Genomic DNA, 23580 nt, shown 5'->3' with positions numbered 1-23580 from the left:
CCTCGTTGGCTTAAATGGATTCGCACCAGTGTCACTGAAAGCAAAATCTCATCCTAAATATAGAAGGGCATGGCTGGAATGGTGGAAGGGTGTTTTTCTAGACAAATGCTCCATTGATGAGAGCGGCTTTCAGGAGGACGGGAGCGCAGTTCTCAACCCATTCTTACGATGCCACCCGTTTCCTGCCCGGCTTGCCATTTCCTAATGATCTTTTCTTTCTGCTGTGGTTGCTCTTCGCAGTGTGCACGCAGCTTTTGGTTTCCAGACCCGATGAGGAGAATATAAGTTCCTATTTACAGCTCATAGACAAATGTCTAATTCATGAGGTGAGTCGTGACGGATCTTATCGTGCTGTTGTTCTCATTGCTTGGAAACTGTTTCCAAAGTTTCTGTTGATGTAAACATTTGGGTTTCTAACACAAATATTTTGGGGGGGTATTAATAGTAATTCTGATGGAACAAGGCCGTACCAGACAGTAAATCCAGTATGATGCGCAGAACCGTAGGTCTCTTTAGGCTCGTGCAGCGGGGCTGGAGCTGAGAGATTCACCCGGCCTAGGACGATCGGATGAGCAACTGGGTGAAAGACAACCCCGTGAAAGAAAAATGCATGTGAGGTTTCCACTGGGCAGCCCAAACCCGCCTCTGGCATCTCTGGTTTCTATTTTGCAGCAAGCACGCGGCGACTTTTGCACCCTGCGTTCTGCAGATCCATTCCCAGCAGCTGCGGCTTTGGTACCTGAGGCAGCAGTGCTTTTTAATGGTACTTTCCCGGTCGCCCTTCAGGGCGATCCAGATGTGCTCAGTGCTCTGTGTGGCACGGACCTAAGTCACCGCCCCACGTGCTGACACGACACACACTTGTGCACGTGTGTGCGGCACCTGTTGTTACAAGCGGGGCCACGTGCCTGGATGGAGCTCGAAATGCTTTCCATCCCGGAAAAGCTGCGAGCCGGCAACGCGTCAGTCACTTGTGCATAATCGCAGAGTCGGGAAGCACGCAGAAAACTGCGCGGTCCTGTGAGATAAGGGCTGGCAGCGTGTTGTCAGGGAAATGCTGATTGCTGCGAGCATGCCAGCCTCCAGTATGCCGGCTGGGCAAAAGGGCAGAGTTCCTGATCCCCTCCAGGTTAAAGTAACTCAGGGAGAAGATGATGCCTAAGTAATAACCCTCTCTGCTGGGCTTCGGGCACCGGCAAGGGCTGTGATTTCAGCAGGTGCCCCATTCAGGAACTTGGGTTTGTGCTTAACGAAGTGCGTGCTCACGTGGTTTCCTGAATTGGGGCCAAAGAGGGAGGTTTTCTAACTCTGCAACACTGATGCTCCGGAAAAGAAGCTGCTCGCAGAAAGCTCCCATCAGTGGCAACCACAGCCTTTTTCCCATTCATAGCACGCCGGTGGGATGCATCGGCGGCTTCTGCGGAGCTGCTGGAAATACGCAGCGGTGGCACTAGGGCATTTGCGTGCTGCTGTGAAGTGGTCGGTTTGCTCCTGCAGCTCACGGAGGCACACACCTGCTTTCTCTGTACCCAGGGCTGCTCATTTGTGGGTTTACGAGCAGCTTCTCCCCCAACCCAACCACATCCAAGCCTTGGCAACCCTCTGAAAAGCTCCTTTGATCCTGCTCTGTGTGCATTTCCAAGAGCAGGGAGATTTTTTTTTCTTTTTTCCCCTCTGACCACTTTGTGGTCAGCCGTGAGATGACTGCAGCTCCTACCAAGGTCTTCTCTTGAAGTCCTAAAACCACCAAGTTGGGGAGGTGGACATGGAGGGTCGCCAGGTCCAACCCCCTCCCGCATGGATTCAGGACTGCTGCTCCTCAATCCAGCCTCCTCGCGAAAGCCACCGCAGTCTGTTCTGCTGCCTCGCCGCTCTCTTTTTCCCTCTTCCTCTTTAGCGCTGATGTTAACCAAGCTATCGAGAAAGATAGAGGGGGCTTTTATTAGACTGCAGCTTCTGAAATGGTGTTGTGCCTGGACACCTCTCCCGGGCAGGGGGGCGCGAACTGCACTGAGCGCTCCAGTGCTCTGCCCATGGTTATCAGAGGACGGCCCTGGCTGGTGTTTAAAACAATGACCAAAGCAGAGCGGCGTTCCTGCGCCCCTCGTCTCCCAGCTGGGAGCCCCAGGTTTTTCTGTCACGTCCCGCAGACCCCCAGGTTTTTTCTCTTGCATTTATGTTATATCACAGCAGCAAAGAAAAGCAGGGCTGGAAGGGAGGTCCAACCCCCCCGCTCAAGGGTGGATGCAGAGGCTGTGAAATCTTTTATTAAACCAACTAAACAGCTGGGGAAATTGTTCTTTGCAAGCTTTTGGGCACAACCCCCCTTCTTCAAGCATAGAGAGAGTCTGAGGCTGCGAAAGGTGCAGGATTGACCCCCAAGGGAATGAAGACCTCTCTGCATCCTCTGAACAGACACTGTAAAATACTCCTCGGTGTCCAGCCATTGTGGCTATGCTTGGACCTAGGAGCACCTCTTAGCAGGGAGAGGCATCTTCCTCTCCCACCTCCTCCCATGGGCTTCCCATTTACTGCCCAGGTCTCAACAGCAAAGGTCGCTTTGCTGCGGAGTGGGGTCCTCTCATGCATGCCTTCACAGCAGTCTGGGATGACGGGGACAGCTCTCCCGCCCCCAAGGTGACGATCCCCACCTGCAGCGCTGTGCACACGTGGCTGCGCCGCTTCTGGCTTCGGGCCTGCCTGGAGCCGAGCCACAGGCTCAGGGATGCCTCTATGGAGCGCAGGTGATGTCGTTGCCACGATGGGCCAGGAGACATGCGAGAGGCGAGAGTGCTTTAATTGGGCCAGCGGCATGTTGTGATGTCCTCCGGCATACGTGGAGCTGTGCCGGTGAGCTCGGGGACTGCGCATGATGAGTCCCCTTGGGAACGACGTTACGTTCCTCCCGCAGGCTTAGGAAGAAGAAGTCGCTGTGTTGTCTGGCTTCTTTTTCCTTTGGGTTGTGGATTTTCCATTGCACACATTGCTATCTGCTGCACTTTGGCGGTGCGGAGGTGATGGTGTTGTCGCGAGGGGCCAGGAGATAATATTCTTCCTGGTATCCATAACCCCTGCACTTCTCAGGTGCTAATGAACTTATTGAAGCATTTGTTTCATCTGGTGTTGAGCTCAGCTGTGTCTGCTTCTGGGTCAGGGGCCTGAGGAAGGGTCCTGTGATCCCTGAAAGCTTGCCTCCATCTATCCCAACCGTATAGTTGGTCCAATAAAAGATATCGCCCGCAAGACTTCTTGCTGCTATGGAGCACAGTAAGTTTGCTATGTGGACCTGGCAGCTGTCAGCTGAGGGGATGCAGTGTGTGGAGGGGGTGGGTTTTTTTGGGGGGGGTCTTCTTCTCCTCAGGCTGGGGGAGGCAGACATATGGGCCCAGAGCTGATGCTTGGGGAGCAGAAAGAGGAGAAAAGAGCCTGGAAGGAGAAGACCAGCAACTTGGTCTTGATGAGGCAGGTGAGATGATGCCAGTGAAGAGACTGGGAAAGGGGAAGGGCACGGCCTGCGCTGCAGATGGGGGAGTTGATTTTTGCAGCGGCCCCTCAGGTGGGATTTGTGCTCAGGTGCTGGGCACGTGACAGGCAGTCACACCACTGTACTCAGAAGCCACAGATTGCAGAATGCTTTGCAAAAGAGGCCAGGACCCTTATGCCCATCTTAGAGCAGGGGTAACTCAGGCACAGAGGGAAAAGGGACTTGCCCAAGGTCACCCATCAAGATAGTGGCAGATCCAGGAATAGACCCCAGATCTCCAGAGTCCCAGTCCTGGTGCTCTATAAATGGAGCAGCACTGGAAAGAGGAGAGAATCTGGGACGCTGGTGAAGAAGCATTAATTGAGCCCTACTTTCCCGAGGCCGCCAGTTTTTAATCCCAAGCTTAACTTCTATAATTATTTTCAACCCTTGACATTTATGCATCTTCCAACACACTGGCCTCTTAACCAGCGTAGCTGCCCAGAGCCGTCGGGCTCAGGTTGGGCCCTTCCTTTGCATCGCAGATAGTCGCATGAACGCCACCGCTCCAGGATGCCACATGAGTGGAGGTGGGGTGCCCTGAGCGCTACAGCAGTCTCAGAGCAGCTTTAGGGACTGAACGGCGTACGCTGGGATGTAAAGACGTAACCAGCACAGAAGAGGAGCTGTGCCCCGCCGCAGTTTGGATACCCAGAAACAACCACTGCACTGGGTACGAGCTGGCAGTGCCAAGCTGGTAGAGCTAGAGGGGTCTTCCAACCCCTCTTCCCCAGGAGGGGATCCCTTCAGGTCAGGCATGTGGTGCTAAACCCGAGGCCGCTTGGTTGCAGCTGGCACCGGGCCCAAGCACCATGTTCTTGTTGTGACTCTCAGCGTGCAGAAGTTTGCAGTTGCTTTGGCAGCTTTCTGGACAACGTGCCGGGAGATGCAAGAGCAACTCGCTGACTCAGTCCCAGCTCTGAAACCATCAGGTGCATTCATTCATTGTGACCAAACGGAGCCCACGAGGAACTGCAGGTCCGTGCTCTGACCTGGTGAATAGCTTTGAAGGTCAGAAGCGATGAGAATCATGACCAAGATCTGTCCTCAGGCCCAAATATAATTGGATTTCTTCGCAGGGTAATATTTGATCCTTTGCTTTTACATATATTTTTTTTAACCAAAGCCATGTGTTGGGTTGAAGGGTCGTACCGCGGATACGGAGAGCAGATTTCACTTCCTGTGTATCAGCAGGCTGGTTTTTGTAGCCCTGCAGGTCTCAACCTTTTTAGACTCGAGGCACCCCTTGTCAGGCCCTAACAGCCCCTCATTACACTCGAGGCACCCTTCAGAAAATGACAGCTTTTAGTTTTCCCTTTTTTTGACCACCGAAAAATCCTCTGTTGCAACGATGCCGACACACCGCAGTAGGTGAGGATGGTTTGAACACTATGAATGCCTGTTTGAAAGCTCCTGGTTTATCTAGTGAATCATGTTTGCCCTGGCACGCGGGTTGAGAATCGCTCTTGTAGCAGAACCAGGCTGTTCCCATCTTGGTGCCAGTAACAACGGGGGGGAGCGGTAACGGTGTCCTCACCTCGCGGTGTCTGACAGCTCGGGGGAATCCTCCAACTCTTGGCGAACGCAGAACAGAGATGCAGCCATCCGTGCAAGGGCGGCATGTCTCACCGTGGCAGAGCAGGGCTGCAAATTTGGGTCAGGGGCTTCAGGGAAGTGCCATGGGAAGTTTTAAACCCCCGGGCAGAGCAGGAAGCTGGTTCTGCAGGCCTGGGAAACCCATGCAGAGGAAACAGCGGTCTGCTCCTGTGTCTGTCTCCAAGCGGGAAAAGGATGAGCCGTCCCCGCCGGGAGCTGATGCTGGAAAGCCAGAGATTGTGTATGTGTTCATGGCCCAAAGCCGGGCTGCTCTGGGCACACGTTAACTTGCTTGTTCTTCCTTTTCGCCTTTTAAATACCCAACTGTCTCATCCACAAAACATTTACTCCTTTTCTTTTTGGTTTTTTTTTTTGTGTTTTTTTTTTTTTCTCTCCCCCCTTTTCTGGGCAGGCTTTCACAGAGACGCAGAAGAAAAGATTGTTGTCATGGAAACAGCAGGTGCAGAAACTGTTTCGGTCTTTCCCTCGGAAATCCCTCCTAGACATATCAGGATATCGGCAGCAGCGAACGTACGTGGGGCTTTCATCTCTCTGATGCAACGGCTGGGCTGCGCGCTTGGGTATCTAGGGCAGGACGTTGCCAACAGGGCTGACGACTGGAGTCCTGTGTTAATTGGAGCCCCCGTGGGCGGATCTGATTAGCAGGGCTGGTTAACTCCAGGGCAGGCAAAATATTCCACCTTGTTCTTGTTGCAGTACTGTAGTACAGCCTGCACTCCCCGCCGGTCCTGCTGACTGGAGGTAGACCAGGCAGAGGGGCTGGGGAAAAGGCAGGTCCGCTGTGCCCATTTTACAGGTGGGGAGGTTAAGTGACTTACCCAAGGTCATCCAGGGAATCTGGGCGGAGTTGGGAGTCAAACCCAAAGCTCTTGCTTCCTAGGGGAGCTACCAAGCTTGCTTTGGCGTGAGGACAGGGACCCCTCTGTGTGTCCGCTTTGCTCTCCGGGGACAAGATTTCAAACACACCTGAGCCAAATGTCTCCTCCCTGCCCTCAGCCCCCACTGCTCTTACCTCTGGTGCCACTTGGTGATTTGGTTTTCGTCTGCTTGCCTGCTCCCCCACCAATTGTGCAAATCTGGCCATGGGCAGACACTCCCCTGAAAAAACACACTCAGTGAAGGAGAAGACACGAGCCACCCAGACATGGTGCAGAGAGGCTCGTTGGACCAGGAAGTCTGGGAAGGGGCTCCAAATAGCGCTTGAAGATGGACACTTGCATCTCCGCTATGCAAAACTGCAGCCTGGCAGCTCCTCTTGCACCCCTTGCAGAAAGGGATGCATCAGAGGGAAACGCTGCTGGACAAAGCACCCGCACAAAGCCCAGGTGGCAAGTTTTGCAAAATCATACAGGGACGACTTCTCTGCCCTGGATGATATTGTGCGTTTGCTGAGCCCCATCAGGAGCATGGCTGGGCCGTATGGACCCTGCTTGGGCAGTCGGGTGGAAGCTGCAGTCTGTCGCACAGCCGCATGGGCTGAGCAGCCAGACCGCTATTTGGATGGGATTATAGAAACTCTGTTGTACTCCACGACTGGTCGGTTTATACTGGTTGGGATCCCCTAGTCCAGTGGCTTTCAACCTGTGGTCCACAGACTATGTCTCGGGGATCCACAAAAGATGACTATGACCAATTAAGAGTATGAATACCCAAGCTTACAGTTCAAAGGTGTCCGCACCTCCATTCGAAATTTCCAAAGGGGTCTGCAAAGGAAATAAGGTTGAAAACCCCAGTCCTGTTATCTCCTGACACTTGTTGACCCTAGCATATGCAAGCAGGGGGATGAGGGCTAAGAGGAAGATGTGACGACACATCGAGGCCGGCAATGACCTGGGTGAGAAGCACTGCACCAAAGAGGAACAAGAAGTCTCCAGATTGCTCCCCTAATTTGGCAGGCTCTAAACTGAACTAGATAAATCAGGGTGTGACAGCAGGACTGCTCTTCGCTTGCATCTCATAGGATGGCATGGAAAAACAGGGCAAAGCCAGCAGCCAGATGGTGCAGCTCAGTGAAAGCCGTGCCGACGGGCTGCGCGGGTACTCTTCTGCACGCGGCAGTTCCCTGCGGGGCACCACACAAGTGTCAGGGGCTCGTGGAAATGGGGTAAAAAATAAAAAAAGGCAGGCCTGTTTCATAACTGAAACCAAGAAACATCAGCAATAGGGTGGGTGTTTTTATGATGCACCTATTTCACAGGCATCTCCCCCCCCACTCCGCATGCTGGGGTGCGGTGTCCACTTCACGGCATCCTCCACTTCTGCAAGCGCGAGTCAATAGAAAGGAAGCCCCCTCCTTGGTGGGCTCTCGGACGTGGCACCTCACCCTCCTGCACAGCGATTCAGAAAGCAGCAGCAAGTCCTAGGCCCGTGCTCCCACTACGGGCAGGGGGGGTTAAGGACTTGGCTCTTAACTCGGATCATGCAAGTGAAGGTGCCTCATGGACCTACAGCCCTGGAGACTGATGAGCCCCCACCTCGGACCCCCCACCCCCAGGACTGGATCCAGGGTGTCGTGCCTGTATCTCACCCTACACAGATGGCACCTTCATTCGTTAGCATTTCTTTCAGCTTCCCAGTGGGTCAATTTTAAACGAGCCACACGGGCAGACCTGAAGCAGCACATTGGGAGCAATAAAAGCCCTAGATGACCATAGAGGAAGAGAAACAGAGCAGCTGGGAAGCCAGGGACAGCCCTCCCTCTGTGGGCAGGGCACAGGGCACACGTCCTCAGTTGAGGATCATAAGGGGAGGAAGAGCTGGAGTAAAAGATAAGTCTGAGGATGGACTTGAGACCCAGCCTCTTCCATTGGCACTAGGCAAGAGCAGCAAGGATGTCTTTGGAAAGTTGTGGGGGGTTTAGGGGCTGGCTGGCCAGGCATGTGGGCCCTCTTTCCAGGGCACGTGGAGGTGCCATAGAGCAAAACAAAATCTCCGGGGAGCCCCCAGCAGCCAGCCCCTTCCCCGAGCTCAGCGTCTGGTTTCCTCCGGGCTTGGCTGGCCAGCAAATCCCCCGTGCTTGCCTCCAGCGCGTGTCCCGCTGCCTCCGCTTGGCTTGCCCGAGTCAGGCAGGCGGGATTTAACCTTGCTGGGGGGAGCAGACAGAAGTGTAACGGGGCTCAGAGCGGAGCCAGCCCTGCGAGCCCCGGGAAAGCCGATGCGTTCCCTCTTGTGGCGGTCCGTGGTAAGGCGCGCTGGGAGAAGCAGCCCGGAGGCAGGGCAGAGTTGCACCGTCTCGGCTAACTAAGCCAGAGGTGCGTCGGCATTGGTAAGCAGCATCTCGCAGGCCTTCTCGTGGTGGGGATGGGCAGCGTCTTAGTTAACGCACGTAGCTGCCAGCAGCGTTTTTAAACGGGGCCAAGAGGCTGGATTTTCAGACCCGTGTTTTTCTCTCTCTGCAGCCGCGGCTTTGGCCAGTCGAACTCCTTACCCACAGCCGGATCTGTCGGTGCAGGCCTGGGCAGGCGAAACCCGCGACAGTTCCAGATCCCGTCCCGCAACCTCCCCACCACCCGCCTGGGGCTGCTCGGCCCCACGGGGCTCCTCGGCGCTGCCCAGCGCAGTGCCGCCACCAACCCCACGCTCCTCAAGCAAGGGAGACAGGTTGGTTTCTGTCCGTCTGCCCTGGCCCCGGGTACAATGGGGCCACCATTCGCTTTTGGGGGTGGAGGGGTGAATACTTTGTGGGTGCTGCAAGAAGGACTTGGGGGACCTGCTCCTACGGTGCAGAGTTTCCAGCCTCCCCTGGAGCTAGGGATGCTCAGGGTTTCGCAGCACCGGACCCTCAAACCGTTGCAGAGGCTTCTTCTTGCTCGGCTCAGGAGAAAGCCTCATTCTCCCTCTCTCGGTGAAGGTTAGACTGGAAGCATTTCTCCTGATTTCCCTCATCTGACTAACTTGTCTGGATCTCTTTTATGAAGGGGAAAAAAAAAAAAAGCCAAGCCAGTGAGAACAGTCTGCAGGCATTTCCTGTTTTTGCTCTCCTCAGTGTAGAGGGGTACTGAAAAGGGACAAGGAGAGCTGGGAGTGAGAGAGAAGGACACGCCAGGCTTTAGGGAGCGTCGGAGGCAGAGAGCTTGTATAAATATGATGCTTGCCGAGAAAACCCTGCACTGGGGGAGTAGGAGGATGTGGGGAGCAGCCACGAAAGCACTAGTAAACCCTAAGGTTTCCAACGCATGCAGCCCAGCATGGCTTTCCCTTGAAGCATTGGTTTGTCTGTCTCTCTCCCGTAGAACCTGTGGTTTGCAAACCCTGGGGGGAGCAACAGCATGCCCAGCCGGACCCATAGCTCAGTGCAAAGGACCCGCTCCCTGCCTGTCCACACCTCCCCGCAGACCATGCTGATGTTTCAGCAGCCAGGTAGGAAGAAACCATCGGTCTTTTGCTTATTCATACCCTTGACGTACGCGAGTACAGTATATCCGGATAGCTGCAGTAGCGAACCCTGCCCGAGAGTGCCTAGCCTCAACTGTCACAATACATTCTTGGGCGCTTATAGAAGGCTTTCTTTTTTTAAACCGCATTGCAAGCACGAACCGTGGTGGGCTGGCTGCAAGCCAGACTATGCAAGCTCCGAGTCTGTTGCAATCTGACCAAGATATTTTTGACGCTAGTCAGATTACCGGATTGATTAAACCAGAGACATCACTGGAGGGATTTGGGCCCTATATATAACAGACTGACTGCGCTAGCACCTCACATAGCTTCCTTCAGAGAGGCTTTATGTTACACGGGGAACGTCGTCGCTCTTGGATCACCTTTTTTGCTTTTACATGGACTGGAAAATCCCGAGCTGCATTGAGGTGACTTCATGTATTTGGGGAGAATTCTTTGGAAAACCGATGGACTAGGGACAGAAGTGACACATAAGCTGATAGAAGTGATCAGAAACGGGTTCAGATCTGTAACTCAGCAGAAATTCAGTGCACGTAACCTGCTTTCCAAATGGCCCAAACTGTTTTAAGATAAACCTGCATGGATGTAGTATCAGGCTGAATTGATTTAGATTAAATCAGTTTAAGGCATTTCTGTCCCAAATCCCCTCTAGACTCAACTTAACTCACAGCCCCTCAGCATCCCAGGATGCTTTGCATCTCCCTCGCAGTTCCCCCTGTACCTTATAGGGTGGGTGGGCGGGCTAGCCTTGGCCCAAGCTGTCTGCTGCAGTCGAGCAGGGAGGCATGCTCTAGCGCCCCCCACCCCCTGGTCTGGGCCACTGCAGGCACGTGGCTGCATTTCTGGAATCAAAAGTGAATGTCTGCTCACTTGCTTATCGGTTCAATCTATGCAGCTTAAAGTAACTTGCAAAGATTGAATCGATTCAGATTTGGGCTTTTTGACTGCCTTGGTGAGGCAGAAGTTCACCACATTGAGGTTTTGTACTGGTTTCCTTGCACACTTTAAATAGCCTCCTTGCACACTTTAAATAGCCTCCCGTGCGGAAGAACATCCTGCCATTCTCTTGGGTTTTCTGAATGACCTCCTGCACCTTCCTCCGGAGGAAAATCCTTCTCGGTTTCTGCGGTGTTTTTTTCTATTGCTCCATTCTTCTTTTAATTCAGCCCCTCTACCAGCATCCAGTTGTTAGTCAGCAAGTTTCCAAGGGTCGCTGACCAGAGAAACCAATCCCATTCAGGAGCTCACACCCTTGTTTCATCTGGCCTGTTGCTGTATATTGTGTCTGCCCTGTTGAGATGGTCTGGTTGAAAATGAAAATCTAATCCCACATTGCAGGGACTGTGTCTGCTCTTGCGTATGGGCCAAAGCCCGGCAGGAAGACCAATCTTGGTAAATATTAAATATAATAATAAAGAGGGCTCTTCTTTCACATTAGTCTGCAATCGATGCAGACTCCAGGGGGGCTGAAAAGTAGCATTGCCAAAAATATGCATAGAGTCACCAAGAGCATTAGTCATTGCAATAACCTCTTGCACCACGCTGACACTTCCCTCCAAGGGTCTCTTTATGAACACTGATGAATTAATCCCCAGAACAATATGTGGACAGAGGAAAGGATTAGACTTATGGTGTCAACTGAGCAGTAGCCCATCGTCCCAGAGCAGGCTCAGCAGAGGACCAAGCTGCTGTCCAGCTGGAGTGACGGGGGCAGGAAACCACATTGATTTAAAGAAGGCGCTTGATTAGTTTATGGAGGGGACTGCATGAGCTGGCTGCCTGCAGTAGCAGGGGACTGGAGTTGGTGACCTAGGGGCGGCCCTATGTTGGGATGAATCACAGGCAAAATTAGCACAGTAGCCCGAGTTATGACCCAGTCCTGGCCTCTGCGTGCTAGCAGCACAGGAGAAATACTGAGAGCCAGGCTGCCAACTTCTAACTGTATTCATGCAATGCTAGAGACACTCGGTTTTTGCATCTCCTAACCTGGAACAAAGGTACCGCACGGGGTGAGAGCAGAGCTCCTTGTACCCCGACAAGATGGCAACAAGCAGCCTCGTTCCCTTTCCCATGGAGGCTTTGACCCTGCTCACTAGAAAGGGAATCTCAGCTCCTTATCTGAACCGGTTTTGCAGACACCTCTGAGAGGGGAACTTCAGGGAGTGTTTTGCTCCTCTTTCCCCTTCTGATGGGGATCCTGACACAGCTTGAGCCCATGCACATCTGAGGACAGGGTTTGTCTCTGAACTGGCATGCTGTGTAAAGCGAGCACCAAATCTTTTTTGTGCCATGCTCTCAAACATTACCTGGACTCGAGCATCTGTCAGGTACTGGCCAGGAGGCATTTAAGAAAAATCTGTTGCCTTCTTCATGTAAGATGCATTATGCCCAGATTAAAAGGCTCTCTGAAAATAGAAGGGAACACTGGCCACATGCACCAGTGGGTTATTCCACCAATTTGCTCTCGTCAGAGCTGCCGGGGTCCCTACCTGCCTTTTATTTCCAACCATCCAGATGCATCAGAAGAAGGGGAAAATAAATCCTTGTAAGGCACCCACAGTCAGTTCTCCAGGGCTTTGTCCCGCAGGGTTTCAAATGACACCAGCAAAGGGACTTATTTTTAGTTTCGCTTCTGTCACGCGTATGGAAAACTTCTGCAGCCCTCTTGTCCCTGGCAAGGAGGAGATTCAGATTCTGCCCTACATGCAACTTCCAAGTTAATTTATGAAAACCACTTTGATTCTGCAATCGCCAGGGCAGACGTAAGAACCCTGGCCCAAAATAGGTCTGAAGAGGGGCGGGCTGGCCTTGAGGCTGTCTGGGATTCAGGCAGAGAACACATTTGTTCTGCAGGGTTGTTGTAGTCACATGTCTGCGCCGCGGTCGGAGGTATGATCTTGGCACGCATCGGCAGGCCCACGTTATTTCAGCTAGCTACTTGGGTCCTCATCTCAGTGGAGGGGCAGCAGCAGCACGGACTTCAGCCCAGGCCGGACAGACTGCAGCCAAGGCCCCTGGATACTTCCTTGGGTTGCGAGGCTGTACCAAAGGCTGGGCTGCTGTGTCTTTGGCGCCCCTGTTGTACCCAAGCCAGCTAGACTGAAGCTAACATAGGGGCTCCTACTCCTACTTCAGTTGTACGTCCTGATTGCAGAGTGAAAACACCATCCTAAATGTGCTCACTTCTTTGCACAAGTCCAAGCTGAACTGTGCAGGGTGTTATGCCGATACATAGCAAGGACATGTCTACAGGGCAAGCCTGAGCCCAGCAACAGTGCCTGGGCTGATCTGGAAACCGCGTAGCTGCATCCATACTGGGCTCTGGATTGGCCCGGGAGAGCTAATTAGTGAGTGACAGCACCAATTAACCCGCTGGCCTGAAACAGTATGGTAGGTTTGAGGGTGCTGTTGCCTGGCAGGATAAATCATACAGCTGAAGAGGCAGGACCTGCCACAGCATTTATTTCCAAACAGGCAGAATTGCCAAAGCCTGGGAGAACAGCCGTGGCATTACAGTCTTCGTGAGGGCAGCGCAGAGAGGGACTGGGGGGCAGACCCGCAAAGGTATTCAGGCATCTCACCTCCATGTAGGTGATTGATTTTAAAGAGTGTCAGGCACCTGCATGCTTCTGAGGATCTGGGCCGTGGAGATTTGCTCGAGGTCGCACAGGAAACCCATGCAAATTAGCTCAGCTCTCCTGAGTCCAGTGCCTTAACCCCAGATAACCTCTCCCCAGCTGACAGCAAGTTATATTCATGCAAGTCTCCAGTATTTGTCTTCTCTTGGGGAGAATTACTGATGTGGAGTTTCCTTCAAAGTGAAAATAATCAGCCCACAAGACTGTAGGGATGGGGAGCCCAAGTGGAGCCTCAGTGCCCTCTTTCCACCCAGCGTGGGGAGCTTGGTCTTCCACAACCGTGGGTCTAGCACGGTGCCCATGGGCCTTTCTGTTCAGCTGTCGACAGACCTGCCCTTGCTAGAGATTCGTCCACTCCCAGCTGCAAATGTCCCCATTCCCCGGCAGCTCTGCCTGCTATCCATTCTCCGGGTAGCTGCACCTGCATTACAGAGACCTTTTACTGTCTTTTTTTTTTTGTTAATGGACCTTTGAAAGCCCTTTCTCCATGGTATTTTTCAGACCAGGTTAGGCTCAACTCCCTCCCTCCCTATGGGGGCCTCAATCCCATTGCCCCCGCCGGATTTACCTGCGGGAGCTGCTCCACAGGCTGCCTGCCAGCCGTGTGCATGTGTGAGCGCTCACATGCACACGGCATCCCTGCCTGACTCCCGCTCCCCCCAGCCCCTTGCAGGCTGCAACTCTGCCAGCCTCCAGAGAGCTCTTTGCAAAAGTGAAAAATCCACGTGTTTCTCCGTTAAAATGAGAAATGCGCATTCTTCTCAGTTAAAAGGGGGAAATAGTCAGCAGGGCTGTGAAATAGGAGAGAGGCATTACTAGGAATGGCTAACAGACAGCAAAACAGCGGAAGAAAAGAGAGTTTGAATAGTGGAACATCAAGACCAGTAAAAAGGAGAGGCGGCTGTTAACACCTGTGGCGTGGAGAGAGATTAGCGAGGATTGGGGAGACGATAATGAGCCACAAAATCAACTGATTCTCTCAACACTGAGATGCATAGAAATGCTGCTGCTCCTCCCAGGGAGCTGTCTTTAAAGTTCAGATGGAGCATGAATCAAGGAGAATCTACCCCCGGGCACGTGTCTGCAAATACATATGCCAAGAGTTCACATGGTGTACATGAACGGGTGTATGTGGAGGGTGGGTGCGGTGTGAAAGCTGATGTGTTTGCACACAATGGGCACGCAAACGTCCTTCGTGTGTTTGGGGATAGAAGGTCCATTGTGGTCTTTACAAGTTGTAGCCAGAGGGATGCAGGGCAAGTGATGCCCTGGTCAGCAGGTTTGCATGGGGACCCCAGGATAACCCCCCATCCCATGGACCCCAGGATAACCCCCTGCCCTGTGGACCCCAGCATAGCCCCAGTCCCATGGACCCCAGCACAGCCCCCTGTCCCATGGATCCCAAGATAACCTCCTGTCCTGTGGATCCCAGCATAGCCCCCTGCCCTGTGGACCCCAGGATAACCCACTGTCAAAAAAGGGGAAACTATAGGCCCAGGCAACTATAGGCCCATTAGTCTTACTTTGATCCTGGGGAAACTGTTTAAGAGGATTATTCAGGAGCACATCTGGGAAGGACCGGCAGGGGGGACGATGCTCAGGGGCAACCAGCATGGTTTCATTAGGGGCAGGTCCTGTCAGACCAACCTGGTGGCCTTTTACGAACAGGTCACAAAATCACGGACGCAGGTGTCACGGTGGATGTAGTCTTTCTGGACTTCAGGAAGGCCTTCGACACTGTCTCCAACCCCATTCTCGTTAAAAAGCTAGGTGACTGTGGTGTCAACGCCTACACAGTCAGATGGGTCGCAAATTGACTGAGGGGTCACACTCAGAGAGTGGTGGTGGACGGGTCATTTTCAACCTGGAGGGAAGTGGGCAGTGGGGTCCCCCAGGGCTCGGTCCTCGGGCCCGCGCTGCTCAATTCCTTTATTAGCGACTTGGACGAGGGGGTGAAAAGCAACCTGTTTAAATTCACTGACAACACCAAAATCTGGGGCGAGGTGGGCACGCTAGAAGGGAGGGACAGGATACAGCTGGACCTGGACAGGTTACAGGGGTGGGCAAATGGGAAAAGGCTGGGATTCAACACTGACAAGTGCATGGTGCGGCACCTGGGGAGGAAGAACCAGCAGCAGACCTACAGGCTGGGGAGCTCCCTTCTCATCAGTGCAGGGGCAGAAAAGGATCTTGGAGTCATTATCGATTCCAAGATGAACATGGACCGCCAATGCGAGGATGCAGTCAGGAAGGCTAACTGCACCTTGTCTGCATCCACAGATGCATCACAAGCAGGTCCAGGGAGGTGATCCTCCCCCTCTATGCGACACCGGTCAGGCCCCAGTTGGAGTACTGCGTCCAGTTCTGGGCGCTGCACTTCAGGAGGGATGTGGCCAACATGGAGAGGGTCCAGAGGAGGGCCACCTGCATGCTCAGGGGGCAGCAGGGCAGGCCCTACAAGGAGAGGCTGAGGGACCTGAACCTGTTCAGCCTTCACAAGAGAAGGCTGAGGGGGGACCTGGTGGCCATCTACAAACTTACCAAGGGGGACCAGTGGGGAATGGGAGAGATCCTGTTCCCCTGAGCACCTCCCAGAGTAACAAGGAATAACGGCCAAAAGTTATTTGAGAGTAGATTCAGGCTGGATATCAGGAAGCAGTACTTCACAGCTAGGGCAGCTAGGATCAGGAACCACCTTCCAAGGGAAGTGGTGCTGGCTCCTACCCTGGGGGGCTTTAAGAGGAGGCTGGACGTTTACCTAGCTGGGGTCACATGAGCCCAGTTTTCTCTCCTGCCCAGGGCAGGGGGTCGAACTTGATGATCTACTTACGTCCCTTCCGACCCGACTTCTATGAATCTATGAACCCCCTACCCCACGGACCCCAGAATAACCCTGTGGACCCCAGGATAACTCCCTGCCCCGTGGACCCCAGGATAACCCCCTGCCCGTGGACCCCAGGATAGCCCCCTGTCCTGTGGACCCCAGAATAACCCTGTGGACCCCAAGATAGCCCCCTGTCCCGTGGACCCCAGGATAACCCTGTGGACCCCAGGATAACTCCCTGCCCTGTGGACCCCAGGATAACCCCCTGCCTGTGGACCCCAGGACAACCCCCCCCCCCTATGGACCCCCGGACAACCACCCGTCCCAGCGACCCCCCAGGACAACCCCCCATCCTATGGACCCCAGGACAACCCCCTGCCCCATGGACCCCAGGACAACCCCCCATCCTATGGACCCCAGGACAACCCCCCATCCTATGGACCCCAGGATAACCCCGTGTCCCATTCCCTTTGCAGAGTTCCAGGTGCCAGTGACAGAACCTGACATCAACAACAGGCTGGAGTCCTTGTGCCTGAGTATGACCGAGCATGCCCTAGGTGGTAAGTGCACCCGTTGTCTTCCCCGTGCCTCGCCGCGCTGTTGGCCACAGAGTCCCTGCCCCAGCCCTGAGGATTCTGCAGTTTCATTCGGACATGAACAGACAAACACATACCCCGGTGTCATCCACATCGGCCTTGCACCAGGGCAAACAGATCAGGAGCAGACACTCTCGCTGCTCTCCCAGGGTAGCGCTCACATTTGATGTCTCATACAGACCTTCGCTTTTGGGGGAGGGCAAGAAGCAGGTAATAGCCCATTTGCCTTTATCAGGTAGCTTCGCCAGGATGGATGAGGACAGACAACACCCAAACCAGTGGGATTTCCGCTGGTACAGTTTTACCCGATCCTTTCAGGGATAACTCGCCACCAGACTGGTTGCAGTCACCCTGGTTTGAGGCTCACTGGGATGCCAGTTACATGGCTATCAACATTACATTTGCCCAGGCCCTGTATCACCTCTGCAAGGGTTTCTGATAGAGCCGCCCTCCATGTGGCTGAAGGAGACTGGAGAAGACTGCTACAGCGGTCCAGCCATTTTTTAAGTGTTTGGAGCACTTCAGAGGCACGTGGAGTGCTTCAAGCAGCGTGCCTTTCCATGGCCTGACCTGCACACAGGCGTCTGTGGTAGGACAAGGATTTGAAGGTGCATCTGAGTCTTTGGCTAGGGTCTGATCCCTTGGACTGTCCTCCTCCTCTGAGTGTAATTTAGGGTTACTTTACCCTGTGCCTGTCTAAAACACCCATTGCCATGGTCTCTGGGTACCCTACGGGACAACCCTCATCTGTTTTCCCGTTGAAGGAAGATCTTCTTAGGAGTCAGATGTCAGGAGTGGATGCATGGGAGCACTGCATCCAGCATCCATGGGTTTGCCTACACCAGTTCGACAGCTCTCAAGCATGCTTCCCATCCCTGATAAAACACCGGAGACAGCTTGACAGCAATTAAAGGCCATTAAAGTGGAGGCCTTCAGTGAGGTCTGTGTTCTCCGTTGAGCATATCTTGACCCACTGTCATTATCAGATCTAGCCAAGCCATGTCTCTGCAGGGTTGTGTTCCTTTGGGTTGGGATTTCTTTTTTTTCCCCCTCCACACAGCCTACCCCCAGCCTCCCTCAATCGACTGGTGCTATAAATAGCTTTTTATTTTTTTAAAAAGACCTCTTAAAAAAAAAAAAAGACCTGAACAAACCTGTTTGTTCTTAGTCTTCAAATTCCAAACGGATGAATCGAAGCCTAAGTACGAGGCGAGGGCCGTGATTATTTGAGTACCGTAACAGGGAGCGCTCTGTTGGAGCCTTGCATTAGTAATAGCTTACGTGGCCATTGCCAAAGTCAGTAATGTGGTGCAGTGTGGTATGCGGGACTGCTGCCCTTCTGCGTCGCTCCAGTTCTTTAACAAAACGGACTGTGTCTTGACACCATCTGCTTCTGTATATCTTGCAAGTCGTATCATTACAGCAGGCCTCTTCGGTATTTCCTCAGTCTCATTCGTGGACTAAATAGGATGCATTATACGGGGTTGCACTGGGCTGGGGTGGGAAGGGGAGAGCTCGCCGTCTCTGATGGTGCATGCTATTCAGGCAGGGTCTTTCAGGAGCTGCTTCTCACTCGGTCTAGAGGGGGTTTGCAGCCCTCCCGGTGGGTAGTGAAGCAGTTCTGCTCGTCAGGCTTCATCTGCCCATGCAGCTGGAAATGCAGCCAGCCCGGGGGTTTCTGTAGGGAGAGCCAAGGAGCAAAGCTGTAACCTGGACCTAAACTTCCCACAGCCTAGGGGTGAGGGATTCCCATAGATCTGAAGGTGTTTGATTCAGCCCATGCCAGAGAAAAGCCAGCCATTCACTTTGGCCTGTATGCAGCCTCCGTTTTCAGGCAAAGGGAATTTGGACCGGGAGTTTTGGTCCATGCCCATCTTTGGCTCTCCCCAGGTGCCCCAAATAGGGCTGGGTGTACAATGTTTGTATCCCCAATTCAGACCCTTGAAAGGGCCCGATGCTGCGCTTTCACAGACTGCAGCCGAGCACTTTCGTGGGCCTGCCCCCAGCTGACGGCGGAGAAACCCCTCTCCACGCATGCCTTAAAAGGCAGCGATTCTGATAAAAAAGCTTGCACCCTAAATGCATTTATCCCATAACTAGCATCTGGTACACACACGCACACGTGCACACACGCTTTGTTCGTAGTCCCCAAAAGCTTTTCAGTGTCATCCCCTTGACTCCCCTTTGGTTGAGAGCTGGGTGTGGGGAAACCATAGGCGTGCATTTGTCATCACCGGAGGGAGTAGGCCCTAAACACCCACACACCTCAGCTCACTCTGGCCTTGCAGAAACATCGGGTCTCTTAGGTGTCTCCAGTTGTCCCACCAGGTCCTCAAGGCTCACATTTGGGGTCAGGAAGGAATTTAGCCTGTGGTCAGTTCGGTACAGACTGGGGTTTTTGCCTTCCTCTGTAGCAGGGGGCATGGTCCTCTTCCTGATATCCCTCGGATGTATTTTGAACAACCTTTGCAGCAGCAGGACATTGGCCACTGTGGTCTTCCTGCTTTACCTGTGGCCGATTCGGTGTCATGTCTTGTGTGATGTCAGGATTGACTGTGCTGTTTTGCTGAGAGGTTAGACAGTGGATGTGTATAGGATGGTTTAGATAGGGATGTTCCTGCGGCAGGCAGAGGGTTGGACAAGATGACCTCTGGAGGGCCCTTCCAGCTATGATTTCCAGGCTAGACAAGTGAGTGGACCCTTGAACAGTCAGGAAGTCTTTATAAAAAGAGATGGCCAGATGTTAATTGGGGAGGAGGGGTTACTCCCAGCCTCCTTAGCTCTGGCTAAGCATCAAGGGAGTATCCTCTGCTCCCACTAACATGAACCTCAGTCAAGAGCACTTCCCTTTTCACAGAGCCGGGCTTCACATGCATTGCATGCAACTTCCCTCTGTGAAGCTCCTGACATCTATTTTTTAACTATTTCACTATCCTCCCCCATCCTGTTGCATGTTAAAAAGAAAATAAAGCCCAGAACATTTGAAGACGTTACTGCTTCCCTGGCTGGGACCCCATGCTCCAAATGTTCACAGAAAAAGGCTTCTTCCTGCCGTCTTACTCAGACCAAAGCATGCAGGAAACAAGGCCTCCAAGGATCATCTTGGCTGGGGTGATGTAGTTGGGGCTGGTCCTGCTTTGAGCAGGGGGTTGGACTAGATGTGACCTCCTGAGGTCCTGTCCAACCCTCATTTTCTATGAAAATAAGGATCTGAAGCTCCTGCCCCTAAACTCAGGGTGTTAATACAGGGCCAGATGGGCTCAATTATTATGTTCCTTTGTAAAAAGCAAGGGGCAAGAACAGATCCCCGTTGCCTTATGCATAAGCCCATGCATGGTCTGCACCCCATCCTATCCAGGGAGGTAGGAACTGGATAATCAGGAACAGGCAATAAACCAGCAGGTTACTTCCTTCCAGGAGCAAGGGAGGGATCAGGGAACAGCCAGCGATTCTCATTGCCATGCTGACTTCCTCGGTTCTGGGGCAGCAGTGCCATGCGCTTCCCCTTCAGGATGCATTTGAGTCCTGAGCATAGACCACTAGTTCATATGCAGTTTGTACGCTCAAGTCATGAGCAGGCATAGGTGCCCTGACGCCTGGCATGCAAGACACAGCAAGTCCAAGGGTAAGTGGGTCAAACCCAGCCACCGAGGAACCCAACATCCCTTTCCCCAACCTCCAAACGTAGGGCTTTGGCACAAGCCTATGTTTCTTCTGCATAGGTGTACCATTGCCCAGCTTGCTAGCTCTCACGCAACAGCACTTGAAGCGAAGTATGGCCGGTCCTCATTGTGCGTTGCTGTTTTCAGATGGCGTCGACAGAACCTCTACCATATAGAAGACGAAGGCGTGACGGTAACAGCGCTGGCTGCGAGAACGACTGCTGCGGGTCCAGTAGCAAGAGTCTCCAGACTTGCACAGGATCCTCAACGACCTTTCGCATCTTTTTCTCTCTCCCTCTCTCTCTGTCTCCCTCTCCTGGTTTAATTTTGTGGATGTGTAGATTGTCTTTGTGAACATGTTGTTAGAATTGGAATTTGGTTTTGTCATTTATTACATCCATGCTAGAAGAAGGGGAAAAACAGAAAAAGGAAAAACCCACGTAAGGAAAATCTAAGCGGCAAGCTGAGGTGCTGGGAAGGGAGGTATTCGTCTCCAGTCTGGAGGACGGGAGAGCACCAGAAGCAAACCCTGTTTCTGAACGAGGAAACGTTTAACAACTATCACACAGGTGTGACCAAAAAAATCAATCCCCCAGTGTAAACCAAAATTGTTCCTAGTTCCCATCTCCTCTATTTCACTGGAGCTCAGACATCAACGCGAGCTGCAGTGGGATCGAAAACGTGCTAGGGGGGAAGAAAGAGAGAAAAACCAAAACTAAGCTTCCTTTCAGCAAATCAAACTAAATGTCAATTTGTGCACTGTTTACATAAAGGCAGATCAAGGGTACATAAGTGTGCAACGACGTCAGGCCAGCCTTTTGTCTCACGTTCCTGTTGTACAAGGATGTGTCATTTTAACTTTTGTTACTTAGCAGCAGGTTTGCATTTTAACTCGCAGCCGAGTTTTGCTTCTAGGGAGTGCGGGCGGCCTGGGGCAGGCCTCGACTTTTACTGCTGGGTGGGAGTGTAACCCCGGCGAAGAGAAGGGGGGATGTTGTCGAGTGGGCAGGGCGACGTGCGATTAGGCGAGGAGAAGGGGTTGGAGCAGTTTCCATGTCTTTTCTTTTCTAGTGCTGCCTTGTGGGTTTTACCGATCTGCCTCCCCGCCCCGGGCTGACCCACCGAATCATGTCGAGAACCGGCTACCGCGTATCAGTGAAACTGCATCTGATAGGGGGCTGTGCCTTTTCTTGCAGGCGGTATAGCAGGAGGGGGTCAGGTGCAAAAACCCCGGCAGCAAAATCTAAGCAGTGCTGAACTGCAGCTTGCTGTATAAATAGGGAGCGTGTTAATGCTGGAGCACTCCCTTTTTCTCCGTCTCGACAAACAGTGGGCAAGCATGAGGTCACGGGGTAAAAAGCAGACTGGACTGGACGTTGCATGTAAGTGAAGGGAGGTTGACACGGGGTGGGGTTGAGTTTGAGACAGCAGGTGGCATGTGCAGTATTACGCTGCTGTCATCCCAGAACCGCAGCTGCGTCAAGTTTGCTTTGAATAACCAAAAGTTGGGCCTCGGTTCCTTAGATAGGTGGATTGGGTGCAACGTTGGTCAAGCCAGGGTTTCAGCTGAGATCCGGGGCCACAGTTGTGTTTTGCCCACGCCAGCGAGTATCCACAGCGCTGCCCTTGAATGCAGGGGGGTTACTCCAGTGTCCGTGAGAGCATGTTACACACGGTTATTTTGAAGCCCCTTGACTTCTTGAGAGACAGAGGGGCCTGAACCTGATTTTCCTTACACCAGGTTCATCCCGCTGTATCTCCACTGGCTTCAGTGGACGTCCCTGGGTCTTACATGACTGTAAGTGAGAACGTGATGTGGCTCACATACCAGTTCTTTATCATATAAAGAAGAGTGGTGTAAGTGCATACCGTGGCTAGGGGAATGTATTAGCAATACTTCCAACATTAGGTCTGTCCACGTTGCTCCGGGTTGGATGTTCTCTGCAGGTAGCTACAGGATCGGTCAGAGAAGCAAGTTTTTTCTTAGTGCCAATACGTGTGACTAGTTTAAAAGGTGGGGGTGGGGGAGGATAAGGGCTTAACTCTAACTATGAAAGAGATGTTCTCTTGTCTCTACTGTAGGATTAGTAAATCCAGTCTAGAGGCAGCATTTTTAAGTAGTTTTATAAAAACTAAAAGTGCCAAAATGCAATTTTTCATGTTGATCGACGTAAAGTTGACATTTGGTTTTCCGGGGTCCAGAAGGTGTAGTGTGACGTAGAGGAGGGTAAAGCCAGGATGATGATACCCAGGGACTTGGGAACGTGTGATGAGGAGCTGGAGACAAAGTGAATGAAAAGGATGAGGAACTGCATGCAGTGTTATACATTATAGAGGAAGAGAAAGTTTTCCAATCGGAGTTGTACCTTGAGCACTCATAGCTATACAAAACGCAGCTTCCGAAAGCAAGTTGTGAACACAATCACTTTAGCCTGAATCTTTTGAAAGGAAGACTCAAAAAGTATTTACAAATCTGAAATTCTATTTATTCCTTTGCTGAGTCTAGAAACAGAGGTTATCTGATTATTAGATATATTATTTTGGATATATTACTTATTAACTTGCTATGGCTGGTAACCATGATAATGTCTGTTATTAACAACCACATAATTCTTTTTTTTTTTAAGCTTATTTTCCATTGACAGTGTATAGGTTAAAGAACTACTTAGTTGTGTTTTGCTGTTTCTTGTTTTAATTAAAAAAAAAAAAAAAGTGGCTTCAGTTAAATTTTGGAAGTCCTTCCCAGCTCTGTTTTGCAGCCTGTATTGAGTGCAGGTTTAGAGCTTAATTAAAAAAAAAAACCAAAAAAAAAAACAAATCCTAAAGTATAATAAATTTATTTATAAAAAAAAAACAGTTGCATGAATAAGGCTGTGAAGTCAAATATTTAGTAATAAAGCGGCAGTGCCTTTCTTTTTTGTATTTACCCATTTACCCCAAATGCAACTGTTTTATAATAAGCAAGTATCGAATGACTTCAGATCTCAGAGCAACAACTATTTCACTACATAGAAATGTTCTTCTTGTTCTAACTAAAGCAGTGTGTACTTGGCATCTCTGCAAGCTCTTCCAGAGACAGTAGTTTGCTACACTATTATCAATGTATGACGTTTTATTGGTGCTTTTATCCTGAGCGGTTTCTTACGGTTATTAATGGTAGGGGCAGACACACACACACGCGCGCGCGCATGCACACGCAACAGGCTGAGACGTACAAGGAATGAAATGCTGCTGCCGATGGTTTTTCACTGCTTTGGGTTTCACTTCTGAATGACGGCCGACAAGAAAAACACGAACGCCGCTCATCTGCTCGGCGAAGTTGTCT

At 52.1% G+C, this 23580-nt stretch overlaps 1 protein-coding gene across 6 annotated transcripts in view; it reads left to right on the top strand.

Annotated features, from left to right (window-relative positions):
• SAMD4A (sterile alpha motif domain containing 4A) overlaps positions 1 to 23056 on the top strand; it is a 172663-nt gene extending 149607 nt beyond the window's left edge. For all 6 annotated transcript variants that reach the window (XM_006023098.3, XM_006023099.3, XM_006023097.3 and 3 more), the window contains 6 exons: positions 241 to 326; positions 5532 to 5650; positions 8539 to 8740; positions 9373 to 9499; positions 16474 to 16557; positions 20403 to 23056. In XM_006023098.3, the coding sequence (XP_006023160.1) occupies positions 241 to 326; positions 5532 to 5650; positions 8539 to 8740; positions 9373 to 9499; positions 16474 to 16557; positions 20403 to 20431 (647 nt within the window). In that variant the 3' untranslated portion in view covers positions 20432 to 23056. The remainder of the gene's footprint in view (positions 1 to 240; positions 327 to 5531; positions 5651 to 8538; positions 8741 to 9372; positions 9500 to 16473; positions 16558 to 20402) is intronic.
• Positions 23057 to 23580: the final 524 nt, after the last annotated feature.

Source organism: Alligator sinensis, unplaced genomic scaffold (assembly GCF_000455745.1).
Source record: "Alligator sinensis unplaced genomic scaffold, ASM45574v1 scaffold50_1, whole genome shotgun sequence".
Lineage (NCBI taxonomy): Eukaryota > Metazoa > Chordata > Crocodylia > Alligatoridae > Alligator > Alligator sinensis.
The sequence above is the reverse complement of the archived record's forward strand: the minus strand, read 5'-3'. Positions and strand labels throughout refer to the sequence as shown.